The sequence below is a fragment of the Peromyscus leucopus genome, chromosome X (assembly GCF_004664715.2).
Source record: "Peromyscus leucopus breed LL Stock chromosome X, UCI_PerLeu_2.1, whole genome shotgun sequence".
NCBI lineage: Eukaryota > Metazoa > Chordata > Mammalia > Rodentia > Cricetidae > Peromyscus > Peromyscus leucopus.
In genome coordinates this window covers 135,703,137-135,721,868 of record NC_051083.1, presented here as the reverse complement: position 1 = coordinate 135,721,868, position 18,732 = coordinate 135,703,137, and the positions used below count along the sequence as shown (strand labels likewise).

The 18,732-nt window shown below is 48.6% G+C and overlaps 1 protein-coding gene across 1 annotated transcript; it reads right to left on the bottom strand.

Moving 5' to 3' along the window:
- Window positions 1-3,183: 3,183 nt before the first annotated feature.
- On the bottom strand, window positions 3,184-16,294 carry Bgn (biglycan). Its single transcript, XM_028888594.2, has 6 exons — window positions 16,143-16,294; window positions 5,378-5,629; window positions 4,909-5,021; window positions 4,178-4,391; window positions 3,445-3,555; window positions 3,184-3,297 (listed from the first exon to the last, which is right to left on the bottom strand). The coding sequence occupies exons 2-6, from the start codon at window positions 5,616-5,618 to the stop codon at window positions 3,200-3,202; spliced, it is 777 nt and encodes a 258-aa protein (XP_028744427.1). The 5' UTR covers window positions 5,619-5,629; window positions 16,143-16,294; the 3' UTR covers window positions 3,184-3,199.
- Window positions 16,295-18,732: the final 2,438 nt, after the last annotated feature.

The following is an 18,732-nucleotide window of genomic DNA, read 5'->3' as shown; positions in this document are numbered from 1 at the left end:
TGAATGTAGGTTTTTTAAACCAGCTCGCTCACAGCTGATAGATATGTGCACAGTTCCTTTAATGTTGACGAAGTGGACACTTAAAGAAGGCCGGCACTCCACCTCAGTGGGGCTCAATGCTCACAACCACACTTACAGCAGGGACCCAGGTGTGAGGGTGAGATCATGGTGATAATAGCGCCATTTAATTTAGATAGAGATAGCAATGGGCCAAGTGTGAAAACTAATTTTTGCTGGACCTAGAATGGTCTGCTTGAGGTCTCCATGGCCGCTCGTGATGCCCTGCTATCCTTGTAATACTCTCAGCGAAGGCCCTCTTCTCGGTCGGAAATTCAATGGTGGACTATCGCGAATAATAAGGCCTTCTCACCTACTCTCATCCTAAATAGTGGCTCTTGGGGATCCACCATGCTTCGGGCAGGGGCCAATCAGGGAGATAGTTGTCATCCCAGATTGTTTGTGCAAGGGACTGGCCATTAGACCTCATGAAGCACCAAAAGCAGCCAGGGGGATAGGTCTCTCTACTCTTCAGTGTGTGATCATCTCTGTTCTCTGCTCTACTTCTCTGTGAATAGAAAGGAGGAGACTCGGCGAGAGTAGACATAGACAGACAGAAGACAGACGAATACAGAAGAGGCGGAGGACGGACAGAGACATATGCAGAGAGATCTAGAGACAGAGAGATATGAAGCCAGGTCAGAGATGATGGCAGGGGAGATATTCTACCACCCTAAGAAAGGAACGAATTAACAAGGATTGGAGAGACAAGGAACTGATACCAAGGAGTTAGTTAGAGCACAGGTGATGTCTGGGATGGAAAAGGTATATGAACTTGGAAAGGTCACCAGAGGCCAAGAGCAAGCCAGGTAGGGGATCAAGAGAGCTAGAAGACAAACATGGGTTGAGAAAGAGGACGGAACACCATGCCTGAGATAGAACAAAGTAGCTGTAAGTAAGAGTGCTGTGGTCCACGATTTGGCTAGCCCGTCCGTCCACAGACGTCTGGGGTGTCAGGAGGATGGGACAAGAAGAAATTTTATAGGGAGTTCTTGAATGTGGACATGAAGTAGTGAAGTGTTAATCTCAAAAAAAGCTGAGAGAATGGGAACAAATAATGAAGAGGGAACCAGGCCTATGAGACAATAATTGTGCAATGCTTGGGAAAGCCAAGGGGAGACCCCCCCCCCCATGTGAGTCTGTCGTATTAGTTGCCATCGTCTCTATATCCCCGAAGAGGTCGAGTGAGTTAGGTTGGGAACAAAGGTGTGTGTTGGCGGCGCTTTGCTTCTTTGCTTCCCCCTTCCCGCTGTGGAATGTCTGGGCTATGTTCCTCAGAGACTATTCAGCAAGGCCGCCGATTGTGGTTACCATCTCTACTTCTCCTAAATTTCAAACTGGATGGGCCAGGGGTCAAGTGACGCAGCAGAAAAGTAGGGGCGGGCTGGCTGCATCTTTCCCAGTAGACAGGCACAGGGTTTTGAAGTAGGTTTGATGCCGTTATAGTAGGCCCCTCTTGACCCTCGAGCCCCAGTGGCAGAGGGTCGTCGAGTTACTGGCAGGCCACGGAATTTGCTCTCACGTACCTAAATATATGTGATTGGCGAGACGCTCGCACAGTGACCTCTTAAGTGTTACGTGGCAGTAACGTAGCTGTCGGATGCTGGCGTGTGGCCTCTCTTCTCCACCATAAGCCGCTCTCGCTCAGATCAATCACAGACCACCCTTCCTAGTCTGTTCCAGCCTTAGAGTAGATGTTTAGGTTGTAGGCAAGTTGGAGGGCAACAGATGTAAGATCACGGGTGTCCAAGGTCTCTCGCTCTCATTATCGTTGACCTCCACATAATACGTGCTCTCCTTCATACACGTGTGACATACGGTAACAATATTTGCTGGCCAGTTTGGTGATATATATATACACAACTCAAATAGAAAACATAGGGTAGATAGGACCATCCTGAGATAATGTATGGTAGTGATGAGGTGTGTGTGTGTGCTTGGTGTTTTATTTAGTGTGGTGTGGGTCGTGCGCTCGCTCTCTCTAAGTGATCTTACGACTCCATGTGGTCGAAAGGCTATGGAGGGGCCGAGGTCTCTCTCGCGCTCGCCGCTGAGTTTGCGATTTATGTGTAGTGAGGGGTTGTTTTGGTAGAAGAGTGGTGTAGGAACCACTGAATCCATAGAGATATATACGTGTACAGAAACATAATAGAGATCACCTTAGGTTAGGCAGTTTCACTGATAGGTGCAGGAATATATAAATGTCTCCAGGAGTGATTAGCGGTACTGCTTACTCATTAGCTGCCGGCCATGGGTCGTTTGTCGCCTAGGGGAGGTTGTAGTGAGAGTGCGTTTCTTACCATTGTGAATGGCACGTGAGATGAAATGTGTATTCCTGGGGTGGGAAAACATAGTGCCCATGCTGGCTGGAGGACTAAGTCAGGGAAAGGAGACTCCCCTTGATTGAGAGAAAGATCTCAAATGGAGTTAGCACATGCTCAGGTAAACAGAAGAGTGGCACTCTTCCAAGTAGAGGTCTGGCTAGACAGATGAGGAATGGGACCAGAGAGAATCTAAGGTCATATATATGCTGGTCTACCCTCGGGCCCCCTGACAAAAGGGGGTATCAGGAGCCAGGACAGTACAAGGTTACGCGGTTGCCCATGACCCTTACCCAAGTCTTTGGGAAAAAAGCCGCTCTCACCTGGCAGGAGCTTGAGGTTGGAAGGCCAGCAGGCAACCCGGGGACAGATTTGATTTGTACTGACCAAAGTATTGAGAGTTCACCGAATCAGAAAGGTAAGAGGCCTAAGCTTAAATGTGACCTACATAACCACGTAATATCTACTCACTAAAGAAAACAGATAAAAGTATATGGAGGAGCGGAAGAAAAGCATCTCACAATTCTACAATCTAATACACGGATTCAATAGGTATGTGCCATAAGCCTAGGCACCTTGAGAAAGAATAAGTAAAAATTTAGAAAAGTCAAATCAAAGAGGACTGGAGAAGAAGCAAAGAGATGACACAAGAATTATAATAAAAACGAGACAGAAAAAAACCGAGAAGTAACAAAAAACATAAGAAGATATGAAAAAATAGAAAAGAACACAGAGGAAATCTATGCAAAAAGAGAATGACCACCCTATGATCTGCCCTGTTTGCTGATGGAACCCTGCAGCTCCCAAGGACTGCCCCAACCTCACCTGTACAGCTTGGAGTAACGAAGTAGGTCCTCCAGCTCAATAGCCTGGATTTTGTTGTGGTCCAGGTGAAGTTCATTCAGGGTCTCAGGGAGATCTACTCAGAAGAGAGCATACTGGAAGGTAAGTTCAGGGTCTGGGGCAAGTAGAAGGTCCACTCTGCTTCAGGAAGAGAGTCCTGATCAAGTACACTGGGCAACCCCCCTTCAATGCTTCTGGAGGTCAGGTATTGACACTTTCCTACCTTTGGGGATACCAGTTAGCTTGGCCTCTGAGATGCGCAGGTAGTTGAGCTTCAGACCATCAAAGGCTCCTGGTTCAAAGCCACTGTTCTCCAGGGGATTCCCACCCATCTCTAGGAGAGAAGCCCTGTCAGTCTGGAGCCAATCAGTGGCACCCCACATACCATCAAGAGCCTGTTCTTTTCTGGACTGGGGATCTACTGATCACTGGCTTTTCCCACTTCCTCTAGAAAGCAGTTTAAGAATTTGCCCTGCTAACTAACTGAAAACTCCAGCTGTTCAAGATGACTAGCTCAAGGGCTCTGGCACTGTTCTTGGCCTCTGGAAGCTGGGAAGCAAGAGGAAAGTGTGGAGATCCAAAGATAAAGTCAGGGCCTCCAGAAAGCTATCCAACTCCTGCTGCTGTGGTGGTCCACTGCCCTTCTCCATTCTCTCTACCAGCCCAGTTTTCCTGTGTCCTATACCCTCCCTTTACCCACAATGATTACTCAAATTGGGGTTTTGTCAAGAAACATAGTGATCTTTTAGACTATTTTTGAGACTCTTTCTTGAACTGAGCCTTTAAAGCTGCCCCAGTCTCCTTCATCATGTCCTAAAACAAGCTTCTGGAACATTCTGAGGCACACAGGGCTTCTCCATGACTGCACAGGACAGTCCCCAGGACCCATCTGCCCTGGTTGGAAGAGATCTCCTCTACTTGACTCCTTTATAGGCCAAGGTACAGACTACTCTCACCAATGCAATTCATGTTCCGGAGCCCGCTGAACACGCCCTTGGGCACTTTTCGGATACGGTTGTCATGGATGCGTAGCTCCACCAGGGAGCTGGGCAGGTTGGGAGGTATCTCCACCAGGTGGTTCTTGGAGATGTAGAGTTTCTGCAGCTTCCGCAGAGGGCTAAAGGCCTTCTCATGGATCTTGGAGATCTTATTGTTTACCAGGACCAGGGCCTGAGGCAGGGCAGGGAACCAAGGTGAGTATCTCAGCCCCTAACTCCACCTCCCCTCTTCCTCTGCCTCCTGAACTTACTACTAATGGCACTTGAGACATCTGAACCTGTTTGGTCTCATAGAGGTCAGTCTGTGTTTGTGAGCAGAGTGCATACCAAGGAGCTGAGGTTAGCTCCAAGCTGCCCTGGGAGTGCCATCACTGCCTAGCATACTTGGCTAGTCAGTTTCTCCAAGAGCTACAATGGGATCTACTCTTTTCTGTGTTGCTCAGAGGAACCAATAAAATGCAAAGTTTTCAGTCAAAAAGGGAACTGACCTGAGGGATTTTTATCTTGCACCCATACTCATAATCCATGGTCTTGGGTGTTCCCAATCCAGCCAGCCCCAGACTTACCTCAACTCCATTCGCTCCCAGCCCCTCTTCTCAGCCCCATTTGTGAGCACCCCTTCTCCCAGCCAAAGAAACATCAAACTCTTCCCAGCTCCTCAGAAATGGCAGGGGCAGGAGGAGGCTTACATAGAGGTGCTGGAGGCCTTTGAAGTCATCCTTGTGGATCTCAGAGATATCATTATTTTGCAGGTCTAGCAGTGTGGTGTCAGGTGAGATCTCCTTAGGCACAGTCTTCAGACCTGGGGATCATCACCATCACCAGCATAAGCCTGGCTCATCCAGTCTGTTGTCACAGTGGTGGGCACACACATACATATGGACGCACAGAGAGACACTAGTACAAATGCAGGGACTCTGAGCTAATGAATGCCAGCTCCAGAGCTTGCACATTCTACTTGCTTTTCACATGCCAGACACTGGACACCCTCAAACATTCATACCTTAATACCTCAGCCTGTGGTGACTCATAACATTACCACCCACACCATTCTACATCCCTCTCACAAGACAGCCCATGTATCCCCTTTAGTAGGGCCTCCCAGGCAGGGCCTATGCCTCTCTGGACACTCTCACATTAAACTGCCTAGCGACTCACCCAAGTCAGAGCACTGAACAACCCGCAGGTGGCAGTGGCAGCCGAAAGGACACATGGCACTGAAGGTAGGTGTAAGAGAGTCCATGTCGGGGACACCTGAGGTGGTGTCTGAGCCTGAAGCCTCCTCATCATTCATCACGAGCAGCCCATCATCCAAGGTGAAGTCCCAGAAACCCTTCTGCTCAAAGGGCAGGGCCTGGCTCAGGGCCAGCATCAAGGTGAGTAGCCACAGGGGACTCATGGTGAATGTTCCTGGGAGCAAAAAGTGAGAAGGGCCACTATGTTGGCACTGTGTTTCCCTATCCCTCACAAGGGATGGCTAGGAGGCAGCAGAGGGAGGAGGTATGGATAAGAGGCACCAATCAGGGTAGGAGTGTTGGCCAGCCAAGAGGGAAAGAGGGATCCTCTTTCCACTCCCCTCCCCTTCCTGGAAGGAGCTGGTTTCACTGGGCAATGAAATGTCTTCCTAATTAGCTCAAGGCTGCCCCCACCACCACTGAGTCAGCCAGAGCCTGCTTCACTGCCTGAGGGTTGGGGGTCAGTGAGGCCAAATGGAGGCTGAGAGGAAGCCCAGCTATTGGACCCCTGGCCACCTGGCTAATTCCTCCCAAGAGTGAGCTTGGAAGATTTGGATGCTATTAGTTTAACTGGGTGATGAGTGAGTCATCCCCTTCAAAGTTTGAGTCCCTCCACAGTGCCCAAATTGTATGTTGTTCTGAGATGGTCCAGAGGCCAAGACATGAGGTGGACGGAAAAAGAGAGAGAGTGAGAGGGACGGAGGGAGGGAGGGAGGATGGGAGGGAGGGAGAGAGAGAGAAAGAGAGAGAGAGACAGAGAGATAGACAGACAGACACACACACACACACACAGAGAGAGAAGAGAGAGAGAGAGAGAGAGAGAGAGAGAGAGAGAGAGAGAGAGAGATTCTCCAATGCTGTGGCAACACCAAGCCAGAGTCCTGGGAATTAGGGGATCAGTACTTGGCATCTCCCTTCCTTTCATTTCCCAGGACTCAGCCTGCAAAACTCAGGGCTCCGACATCTATCTCTGCTCTTTCTTTGTGCCCATGGCCCTGGCACCATAGAGAAGATCCCAAGGAGAGTAGGCTGCTGCCAGAGTAACAGGGCAGGGTTGGGCTTGTCTTGAGGCCCCCAGGCTGAGGCAGTGGGGTGGGGGTGGAGACTCTATGCTGCCTGAGCCTGTTTCTTCCTACTGCATTCAACCACCCAAGCAGGGCATAGTCTGCAGGACAAGGCCAGAGCCCCTGCCTCTCTTACGACTCCTTGCCCAACTTCATGGCAAAGGCTCAGGGTATTTTGGTTTGTTTACCCCATCTTCTAAATAGGGTATCCATGTTGGCTTTGCTAGCCTCCCAGGCTTGGATGTCTGGGGTTGTCCTGGTGCATGTGTGAACAGGAAGCCCTGTCTCTTGAAGACTTAAAGCAGTCCCAGCTCAGAGAGGCCTCATATGGGGCATATTTTGGTGGAGAAGCTGGGATATTTGGGGCTCCCTCTGGGCTAAATAAGCTCCTCTGATCTCAACTGCTGGAGGCAAAAGTAGAAGGAACCCAGTTGACGAGAGGGCTGGGCTCACTGCTGCTTTGAAATCCTCAGCACCTGTGAGGAGGGGGGTTGGGACACCCCAATTTGGTTAGGCACAAGCACTGCCTATCTAGTGGATGTCAGCCCCAGAAGAAATCTCACTGTATGTTGTTGCTTGAAAAGCCCCAGATTTGTGTGTGTGTGGGGGGGGGACCTCACACACAGAGACCCAACCCCAGTTCTCAAGGCCCGTCCTGGCTCCCATCTTGTATCAGTGGACAGAAAGGCCTGCACAGAGGTTAGTGATGAGCTGCTTCCTGGAGAGACTAGAGAAGCCTTTCTGATACCCAAAGGTCACACAGCAAAGTAGGGGACACAGCCAAAAGCTTGGCTCAATTTCCTTTTTATATGCAGAAGTGGGTATGGTGTTGACTCCCGAGATTACAGGAAGTCCTCAGCTGGGCGAGTGTCCAGCCTCCCTCATTCCTTCCAAGTAGCCTCAAGATGCTCACCCAAGTCTGGCCCAGCAAGACACAGCAGATTCCCCAGAAAGTCTGGGCCCCAGAGTAGCTAGAAAGACCAGTCATCTCTCAGCTACAGCCTCCAGGACAGTGTAGGGAACTTGCCCAAGGCAGATGGACCAAAAGGGCAGGGAGGAGAAGCAAGAGCAGCCCAGAGCAGTCAGAAGAGGCAGAAGGGGTCTAGAGAGCAAGATGGAATGGCAGGGAAGGAGTGAGGCACTGTCCCCACCCCTCTGCACTGCCCACCCACCTGCCTGTCCCCTCTGCCAAAGCTACCCTGCAGGAGGATGAGTCAAGGCTAGAATTTATGCCTATCTGAACTACAGGACCCACAATCCACCTGGATAGGCCAGGAATCAGGGGAGATGGCAAGGACAGGGGATGCAGTTGGACAGAGGACCATCTTTGTGAAGCCAACCCAGATCCTTTGGAACTACAGCATAGCCTGGAGATCTCCACAGGGCATCTTTTTCCTAGGCAGGAATCTCCCCAAAAAGCCTTTTGTAGCCCATAAACAACCAGAGCGTGGTGTTCCTCTGTAGGCCTTGCAGCCTGTTGGGATTACAAACCTCCTCCACCCAGAGAAAGGAGCTGCAGAACTCTAGGTGCGTTTATATATGTAGATTTGAGAGGACATTGGTGTGGGGCTCCACAAGGGGTAGGAGAATGATACAAGGAGATCCAAGTCTGATGTCAGTTCTAATCCAGGCTCAACCTGGGGTACGAGGCTCAAGGCCCATGCAGAGGCAGGATGGAGTTTGGCTGCTTTTTCAGGGCTTAAAGCTTAAGGGGCAGGGACCAGGCAGTCTTCCAAGTATAGCCCTCATTTTCATTCAGAAAACTGGCACTAGATTCAGTACCCATATTCTGCAGGGATGGGGGCATGCCAGACACAGAGCCCAAAGAAGGGGATTCCATTAAATTAAGAGAGTGCAGAGGGTAGGCCTTCTTCATGTCTGCACCACCAGTAGTGCCACTTTATGGATGAGAGAACTGAGGCCTACAAAGAGGAACTGATTTCTCCCAAGTCCTCTGTTTACTCAACCTGAACAGAGTCCAGCTTTGGTCACTCTAGAGTCTGAGCTTTCAGCTTCTGGTCCATGAATGAGGGTAGCTTCTGAGAAACTCTGGGCCTGTAAGTGGGTAATACAGAGACCCAGAATGGGTGGGAGAATCACTAAGTGGGGTTATGGTGACAGCGGGGATGCTGCAGATAGTCTCACATGCCTCCCTTTCTCAACTCCCTCAAATTGAGCCCTCACCCCCGTACACTGAGGAAGCAGGCAAAGTTGCAGTTAGGAAGGGAATCTTTCTGTGGCACCAGGACCCGAATGTAAAGACCTATATGTAGAAGTATTCTCAAGCATATATCACACTTCATCATACACCCCGGCGTTGAATAACCCACCTTACATGGCGCGCGTGAGTCGCTTCAATTTTTCCCTTTGATGCACTCTTTGATAATTTGTTAACGTGGAAGCGTGGGGCTCTACCTGGCCAAGAAAGGAGTAGGACCGCTCCCTGCACTGACTGAAGGCTTAAACTAGTTCTTTCATCAGAGCTAAAGGATAGAAGTAGAAATTCATATAGCTCGAGATTGACAAGCTCAAGTCTTCTTTATGCAGACTGTCACGCACTCGTCGAATCAAGGTACGTCCCGTCGTCGCCAAATATGAGCACGTTCACTTAAGTATATGTTTTCACTCGTCCAGAAGATTGGCCTCTTGTGCATACACAGCTCAAGGCGTGCTAGTGCGCTGTATGGCTCTGTTCATGCAGCTCATGATGTGCTCGGCATGTGCTCACAGCATCAGGACAGCATAGACACTACAGCTCCGCTGGCAGGGGCATCGTTCGTAGTGTCGACTCCTCCACACCTCTCGCGCGCCACGGAAGAAAATAATGAATAACAGAATTTGTACGCCGCTCAATACTCAACTATAAGAGAAGAAGACGCGGTCAGAATGGCGAGTGGCGCGCACGACGCACAACTACCTCCTCCTGCACGACTTGCATTGGCCCTGCTAACAAAACTGCTACCTCAAACATTAGATTAATACTCGCTAATAGCACACCTCGCTGCCTCTACACACTGTATCTGCTGCTGCGACACTCGTGTGACTGTGATTGAGGAAATGCTGGGATGAGAGGACAGGAAGTACTTAGTGCACTCGGATATTTATCAGGTGCCACTTACACTAAACGCCCGTCCGTTATGTCTACTAAGGTCATGGACCTATGTTCACAATATCGAGCGCGCTTATTGCCTAACATACAAAGAGCCTAGCTTCCAGCCTATATTTTAAGTGTCAACTAGAAGGACCTGAGAGATGTATGCTCATCTTAGACTACTACTATTTCACATTGGTGAGCACAGTCTAAGCCAAACTGTCAGGGCCAACAATTCTTACTACCTGTGGCCCGTTCCACACTAGATAGAGATAGACTGAAGGGCAAGATCAGATACGTCTCTCTCGCAACTTGACTCGCATTGTACGCTAAGATTAGCACAGCGCTTAACATAACGGGTTATCATTATACGATACCCCTTCCCAACTACACGCGCGCTCTCCGCGCTCCTCACCGCTCCCTTCTCTCTCCTAACAAACTTACCCTATCCGAATCACTCTCCTCCCCCCCCCACAACAACCTAAACCCCCAGGTATATAGAGGCTGGTGGGATAGCTAGTCAATGGCTTTCGGTCCGATGACTATAACGGTTGCTCGCGATGCTTCTACTGAGTAGAAACCTTCTCGCGCACTACTACGAAGAACAAATACGTGACCTAAATTTATATCACGTATGCAATTTGGATGTTTCGCGCCTGGTGACTAAATCGAAGGTACTAGCTTTCCCAGATCACACTATTGCACACTGACCACATTTTTGTCTTGTTCCCATCCTCTCCCTATTCTTTTACTAACAAAGTCTTGGGCTCCTTATTTTCATCCATGTTTGCTAGATATTTTCAAAGAATGAGGAGGTATGCTTGTCATTCTTCATATGCGTTGGTAAAATGGTAAGTAGTCAAATGATTTTTTCTTTACTATTCTCCAACCCCTCTGTGTTGACCATAATACATACTTTATCTATTTTAATAAGGTTGCTATGTAAGCTTGAGGTGCTAAGATAATTCTCTAAACTCTTTCCCTCATGTGTCCTCACTAGTTGATTGGTATATAAGTCTAGGTTCTAAATGTCTCTCTAGTGTCTGTGTCTATCCTGCTCATTTCCCAAGCTATTCCCTACTCCTGATAGTAGCCCCAAAGTAGACAAAGTAAAGGCAACAGAATTCCAGATCCAGAGAGGCCCCCTTCTTCCAAATGTCTTGGTCCTGAAACCTGTTCCCAATATCAGAGTACCTGTACTGACTATCGCAGGAAACTCTGCGCACTTGTGTGGGAATTCAGCCTACATGCATCATCTGAGAGAAAAAGGCCAAAGAGCCCTCTTCATTTACAAGATCTTTCCCAGGCTACATGGATTTTCCTAGAAGATGTTGCCCACAAGGACCCACCAAAGGAGGAGCAAAAAAAAAAGGACACACTTAAAAGCACAAAGAGAAAACGGCCCACACCACTCCTGCGGCCTTTCTGCGCGGCCCCTCCCTAGCGGCCATAGCACCATCGCTCGCACAAAGACACGTTCACACTCTAACCCACCGCTGACACCGCTTGGCTGCTGCGGCCTACTACACACGCCTTGCCGCTAAAGATGTAATGGGATCTTATTGGTCCTGGAAGATTGTACAGGAGAACACAAAAGCCATGTTCTTAAAACCCACAAGAAGGAGTTGGCAAGGCGCCCTTGGATAAGGCCGGGGGTCCCTCAAGGCATGCGTGTGCACGGTCCTTCACAGTCAGCTACAGGTATATCTCGCTATCACGCTCATACAAAAATAACAGTCATTCATCCCCGGCCAAGCTCTTTTCTTCGATCACTCGCGCGCAACCCGCTCCATGCGTCACCCCTGCCCGCCCAAACTCATCAGTGACTTGCTTTTGCACCAGATAATAATACAAGTAATATGAGGATGGTTCACGGTCTGTATTCAGGGACAAGTGTGAGATCACACTTTCTCCTCCCCGTGTCCTATCCCCCACCCCTGTATATGAGATTTGCAGTGAAAGGACTCTGTGGGTGGCCAAGATGCTGACAATAGAATGATCGTTGTGCTGGCCGGTTCCCCAGCCCAATGTGTCTGAGCAGCAAAGGATAGTAAGTCTCCTGGAGGTGAAAAAAAACAGCGCACCAGGGGCTCCTCGACGAAAAAGACAAATATTGTCTATAATATTCTGCTCCCAGATAATTTCTTACGTCCTCGCACCGCCGCATCACACCGGCCCCAGCCCAAGCAGGAGCCTTGCTTAAATTCTTTATGTCTTTTTTATGAGTGGTAGTTACTGATACTTTCCTGTCCCCTGTGCAATCTTTTGGTCTCATCTCCGCTGACTGGAGAGTATACCAGAGAACAATTCATTACAACAAACTGAACAAACTACTATTCTATGGTAAAAAGATGTGAGGGAACCTGGTCTTGTTTGCTTAGTGAGAATCTACAAACGCTACAAACCGAATTGGGAGCGCTCGCCTAGCATTGGGGAGATAGCCTAATTTATGTGACTGGGATTGGATGGTGGGAGGCCAGACCCTAACAACCGAATGGCGTGCGGAAAAAGAATGGCAATTTTAAGAGCTAGGGTACAAAGTGAATTGTGTATTTTGGAAAATAGACAAAAAGGGGAGGGAAAGAGGAAACAGATACCTAATGTTCTTATTTTTTTTTTTTTTTTTCCCTTTCTTTTAAGAAAAAAAAAAAAAGAAAGAAAAAAAGGAGAAAAAAGTTTCCTTTTATGAGTCGATACTGGAAGATAGTCAAGGGGGAAAAGAGGTGTTGTGGGTTGAGCAAAAAGGAAAGACTGAAGGATAAATCAGTAGTAATGGAGAAGTATTAAAGAGACTATTTGGTGTATGCAAGGGGAAAGAGAAAACATATGGGGTGGTGGGGCGTGCCCCACACCGCCCCCACCAATCCTAGTTTATTTCTTGGGTTACCATAGTGTAATATGTGGAAAACTTCTGCGATAGAGAGAAACTTGTGCGTATAACTATTGATTTCTGCAAGAGAAGAGGTGAAAAAATACACCATGGATGGTAAGAAAAAGAACAAACCAAGAGAAACACCAAAAAAAAGGAAAGAAAAAGCAAAAAACTTTTTTTGGGGGAGAGACATAAGAACCCATGGGGTACTAAGTCCCGCACCTCCTCCCACAAACACAGGGTGACAGGAATTCGAGTGATCTAGGGAGAACCCACAGATGCAGTAACAAATTCTCAAAAGTATAAGCCTTAATTATTTCATTCTGAGATTTGACTGTGAATTAGAGGGAATATAGTACAGTTTTTTGTCACATGGTATGTACAGAATTTGCTCTGAAGAAAATAGCTCTTTTACTTGAAACATCCCTTTTTTCCTTCTTCACCTTCCTATCATGTCTGCGCGCAAGGTCTGTCAACAGATAGGGCTATGGGAGGGCACCACAAGAAAGCAGGAAAACAGGAAAATAAATTAGAAACTGTCACAAAAATAAATCCCACACAATATCCATAGAAACATGAGATAGAGTGGGCTGTGCTGGCCTGCTGAAAGTGGCCAAGGTAAGCTAAGACTTGCTGCTGAATCGCGAAGTATAAAGTGAAGTGGTGATAGAAGAATTGGTTTCCTTAAGAAGCTAATGACTGTGGCTGGCCGGTTGTAAGGAGTTTTCTGGAGCTGTGGTTATGTAGATAGTGAAAGGAGAGACAGACAGGGGATGGAGAATATAAAAAATTTGGAGAAGTGTGTGAGAGGTGTGAGAAGGAGTGAAGGGAAGTGAGTGGAGGCGAATGTAGTGGAGAAAGTAATATAAACTGGATACGTGTGTATCAAATAAAAACATGTGTGTGTTGGTGTGGTCTGGGGTAGTGTGGTGGCCCTCCCCTTGTTTATCCCACCCTTGTGTGTGAAGATCTCCCGGTTGTTTTTCCACTACACGCCCAGAAAAAAATAGAAGAATAAATCAAAAAACATATTTAAGGAGGTGAGAAAACCAACAAAATACAAAAGGGGTGTGGGAAGGAAGATCGACCGAAAGATGAGGAAGAAAAAAGAAAAAAGAAAAGAAAGAAAGAGAGAGAAGAGAAGAAAGAAAGAAACTGTTTGGAAAGAAGAGAAATAAGAGAAAACAGTAATGTGAATAGTGAACAAATTAGCCAAAGTGTGTGAGATGACATAAAAAAGTGCTGTTAGGTAAGAAATAGTACTATATTACAAGTGGCTGGACATGAAGAATAGGTAATGACATCTAGTTGTGCGAGTTAGTACATGTCTGCTGCCAGGCCCAGTCCACAGCAAATCCGGTAACACGTGCCGAAAAAAAAAAAACCAAGAAAAAAACACTCGGTGCGCGCCAGTCGGCCCTTCCCACACCCCCATGTAAAGAAATTAAAAGGGCGAACCCGAATGAGTCCTATGCGGTTAGAGGTGGGGAAGCGCCCGGGCTTGTAGAAATGAAGAGACAGCTGCCAGATTCACACTTTGCCAATTGTATAAAATGGAATATAGTAAGGAGCTGACTAAATCGGAACCACTGTTCTGAAGGTAGGGTTAATAGATTTGAAGTGATGTGAGTCCAGGCCTCCCCCCCGGGGTGTTATGTAGGTGTGATGGAGGCGTTCAAAAATGAAGGAAGAGTGGAGGGAGCTGGAGAAATGAGAGTGAAAAATAGAAGATAAATTGCAGAATACCCCCTGGGAAAAAATAAAAAGACAAAGTGAGAGAGGTGAAAACCCCCCTGCCCGGGGCCCCGCAGCCCCCCACGGCGCACTCCGCCAGCGGGCGTGCGGCGCATGCCCTCGCTCCCACGTGATGAAAGTAAAAGTGAAAAAGTAAGAATCTAAGGAGATAATGATAAGAACCCGAAAGTTGTCATGATATGATCAAAGGCAGAATAATGGATGAGAGAAGCGAATAAAAAATATAGAGGTGACCCCCACAGGGAGAAGTTACAAAAGAGATGAGCACTAGCTGGAGGCTGAGTAATGAGTGTAGGGAATGGGAAAAAGATAGACTGGGCCAGAGAGAGGACAAGCCATACGCCAACAATGAGGTGGTACACCACGACCACCAAACTAGTGGCCAGCGGCTATGGAGAAAGATAGCCCGCTACTACTCACTCTGACTTCAAGTCTCCTCCTCCTGCCATGCCCTAGTGGCTTAGAGGCAGACCCACATCCTCCTGTCAGCATAGCTACACTGCCTGCCTTCAAAGGTTCATGCCATTTGGCCTTCAGCAGCCATACACAGTCATGTTCCACACAAAGTACCCCTGCCCACTCACAAGTTCTCCTAGGGTGTGGGTGGCACAAGCAACTGATCACATGTCCAGATGCCCATCCCTGGGAACCTTGCTGGCATCTAGGGAGCGTCTCCAGCTTGTCTCAGTTCTAGTCATTACACAGCAGAAAGCCAGCAGGCCGAGAGGAACATAGGCAGAAGCTCCTAAAGATGAAATTGGAGTCACCCAGGCGCTATGTCCTTGGCCTAATGAAGATTTCCTCTGCCTGCTCCACCTACAGCTCCTCCCTGCAGGGTCCTATGCCTCTTACTCTGGGCAGACGGGAGAGAGCCTGGTCCCACCCCTGGGGGCAGAGACAGGGTACTCCAGTCCCCCAATCTTCACTAGACTTGGCGCATGCCTGAATTACTTGTCTCTTGATTCCTCTCCTAAACCCCTCGACAGGCCCCTCAGGGCCCCAAGCCATATTTGTCCCTGCGAACATGGCACAATTGCCCAATTTTCTACATCCATCTTATCCTCTGCCCGTTCTGCATCTCAGCTCAAGAGGGTTCTGGAAACAGATAGGACTGAGATAAACAGGAGGAACCCAAGACCCCTATAGCTGGGACTCTGTGGACCCACACCTTGCCCAGGAGAGGGTGGAAGCAGGGCGTTAGTCCTGTGGTGAGTGTGGAATATCAGGGCAAGTTGCCTGAAGTATGCCTGGGAGCACAAGTCTCTCAGACTGCTCCAAGTGGAGACTTTGCCAGTGCTGAATTTTGCATTGGCCCCATCCTCCCTGACCTGGCTGGGTGCCAAGCCCCCAAGAAAGGCTGAACTGGGAGAGCAAGGCTAGCAGCAGTGGAGGGTATGCCTGAGCCTTGCCATGAAGGGATAGAGCTGTGGGTAGAGCCAGCATGCCAGCCACCCAGCCCTGCCTCAGGGATGTTCTGGGAAGCGGCACAGGGGAAGCTCCCTGCCCACCCTCCAGAGGCAGAGAGGCAAATCATGGGTGAATTTAGCAACGAAGCAAGTTCAGAGGGGAGAAGGAAAGGAAGGGTGGGAAGAAAGTTCAGGGAAGAAGGTGGGGAGAAGAGGCAGAAATGGGATAAGGACCAAAAGGGTCACAGGGTGTTGATGAAAGGACACAAACCAGGAGCCTTTGGTGTAGAGAGAGCAGTAATGAAGCAGTGGAGGTACAGACAGTGGGACAGCAAGACTACAGATGAGGAATGAGATGTAGCAGGGCGGCTGTGGGAGCAGCAGGATTCTCAGCATCTCTGGGTTAGTGAGGTGACAGCATAGCCAGAGATGAAGACAACAGGACAAATTGAGGTCTTTATGGGAGAGCGGAGTCAGTTCGGGGCTTGAGCAGGCCCTACCTGGGGAGGGGGAAGCAGCCACGTGCAGGCTGGTTAGTTGGTGGGCTAGGATGTCAGGCTGTCCGTGTATCTGTCCGTCAGGCAAGACCAACCGGGAGCAGCTGCTCACTCCTGGGCAGTTCGTGGAGAGAGGGAGACAGAGGCAGTGGGAGGGAGGCTAAAGGCTGGGCGGGCGGGCCAGCCCGACAGGGAGGGGACGAGCAGGGAGGGGGCGGAGAGGGAGTCAAGGAGGGAGGGGGCTGGTGGAGCAGACAGGGAGAGAAGGAGGGAGGAAGGGCAGCTGGGAGGGAGGGGGCAGGCTTCCGAGCCCCCTGGCAGCTTCAAAGGAAGCAATTTTCTTGTAGACTGCGAGGCTGTGTGGTACCCCTCCCCCTATGTTCCCCACCCTGGCCCCTGCCTCAAGCGCACTTTGAAAGGACACACACACTTACTTAGGGACAGACCCTTGGTGTCTCTGGGCAAACAGACTCACAGAGTCAAACTTTCCACTGCTCAAATAGGGACATTGAGGTGCTTGCTGGCATACTGCCAGGCAGAAGAAAGTAAGAGGAGATGAGGGGAGGTAACCTTATGGCTAGGATAGTGAGTGGCCCTGGAATTCTGTCCTAATTCCACCCAGGACCTCTGTCTGGTCTGAAACAAGGGGGTGGTTTGGGGATCCAGAGAAGTAGAGGATTGTAGGCTTCTAGAAGAGCTTCTCTAGGCTCCTAGGGGCCTGGTAAGCCTTTCCTCCCCATCCCTTCCTCCTTTAAAAACGGATTTGTCCCCAGATTCTGGAGACCTTCTTGGCTCACCTCCCTGAAGACTTTGAGAAGTTGGCAAAGATAATTTGGAGAAGAGGAACCAAGTCCCTCATCTTCTTGCTTAACTCCTACAGGGTGGCCAGGATACCATAACCATTGTCTCTGTTGGGGAAATTTCCTTTGGTCACTTTCAGGAGTAACTGGGTCAGCCTGCCAAACCTCAGCTGCTTCTCGATGGCCCAAAAGAGTCATGGTCCCTAGTGTGGCATCTACCTGTCTAGTGATGTACTACCTCTCCTTTGCTAGTGCAGTTTCCAAGATATAAAGGTGAGAGCCCTTAGATGATGGGAGAGACTGAATCAGGGAGCCACACTGAAATCTGAAGAAGGAATGAAGGACCAAGAGTAGGGAAGGGCAAATAAGGAGGGAAACAGAACCCGCCCAGATAGAGATCAGGGTGAGGGGTGAGGGATGAGGGCCACTACAAGTTCCCAGCTGGGGACAGAGGTTCTAGTAAGGGTTTTGCCTGGAGCCAGAATCAGCTCAGTGTCCAGCTGTGGCACTTTCCTTCAAGAGGCTTTTCCTCTTGCTTTAGAGAGGAGAAAAATGGAAGAAGCTGGATATGTGTTGGGAGCCTGTGGGTGCCTTTGGATTCTATGTTCCAGACCAGGAGACTGGGGAGTACAAAGGTCCTCCAGACTGAGGTTGTTGGTTTTGTCTGCTATTTCATGTACATATACATATACATCATATATATATATATATATATATATATATATATATATATATATATATATATAGAGAGAGAGAGAGAGAGAGAGAGAGAGAGGATCTCATCTCATGTAGCCCTAGCTGGCCTTCAACTGGCTGTGTATGTAAAGCTGGTCTTGAATCCCGATCCTCTTGTCTTTGTCTTATGAGTGCTGGGATTACAGAATACTTTACCATGTCCCATTTGGTTCATGTCTTTCAGGTTTTTCTTTTTTTTTCTCTCTTTCCTTTTTGTCTTTTCAGTACTAGTGATGGGAGCAGGGTCTTGTGCATACCAAGCAAATGGTCTCCCGTTGAACTACCCCCAGCCCCTGACTTTTGCTTTTTTTCATACTCAAACATACCTGGTCATTGGCAGAGTAACATCCTGGAAGCTACAGAGCTTCATGGATCCTCAGATTTTCTATTCACAGCTACTTTGTGATAACGCTGGCCATACTCTCCAGTGGATTTGGACTCTAATACCTACTTATCCAGGCTAAACATGTCAGCAGAGACCAGGGGCAGAGAGGCAGCAAAGGCTGAGGCACATATGCAACATTCTGCTTGGTGAGTTCAGCCAATGGCAAAGCTCACAATATATCTGGCCTGTTTATGTGAGATGTCCAGAATAGGCTCTACAATAGAGACAGAGAAAGAGCAGATGGGTGGTAATGGGGGAATAGAGGAGTGACAGCCAAATACATGGGTCTTTGGGTCTTAAAAAATTATTGTATTTTATTTATTTTGTGTGTGGGAGTGGGTAGGTGTGCATGTCATGACATGTGAGTAGAGGTCAGAGTACAACCATTGGGAGTTATCTCCCTCCACCATGTGGGTCCCAGAGACCAAACTCAGATCATCAGGCCTACTGAGCCATCTCACCAGTTCTGAGTCTTCAGTTTGAACCAATAAAAGTGCTCTGAACATACTGAGTGAAAAGCCTTGAGTTGTTTATTTAAACTGTTTGCTTTGTGTTTTATGTATCTTTTATCTCTTTTTTTCTATTTTTGAGATAAACTCTCACTAGGTAACCTTGAACTTGTGGCAATCCTCCTGCATCTGCTTCCTGAGTGCTGAGATTACAGGAGTAGGCC

Coding starts and splice junctions, on each gene's coding strand:
- Bgn (XM_028888594.2), bottom strand. CDS start 5,618: ATGAGTCCCCTGTGGCTACTCACCTTGATGCTGGCCCTGAGCCAGGCC. Junction 5,022..5,377: donor TGTTCAGTGCTCTGACTTGG/GTGAGTCGCTAG, acceptor GATGATCCCCAG/GTCTGAAGACTGTGCCTAAG. Junction 4,392..4,908: donor AAGGCCTCCAGCACCTCTAT/GTAAGCCTCCTC, acceptor GCCCTGCCTCAG/GCCCTGGTCCTGGTAAACAA.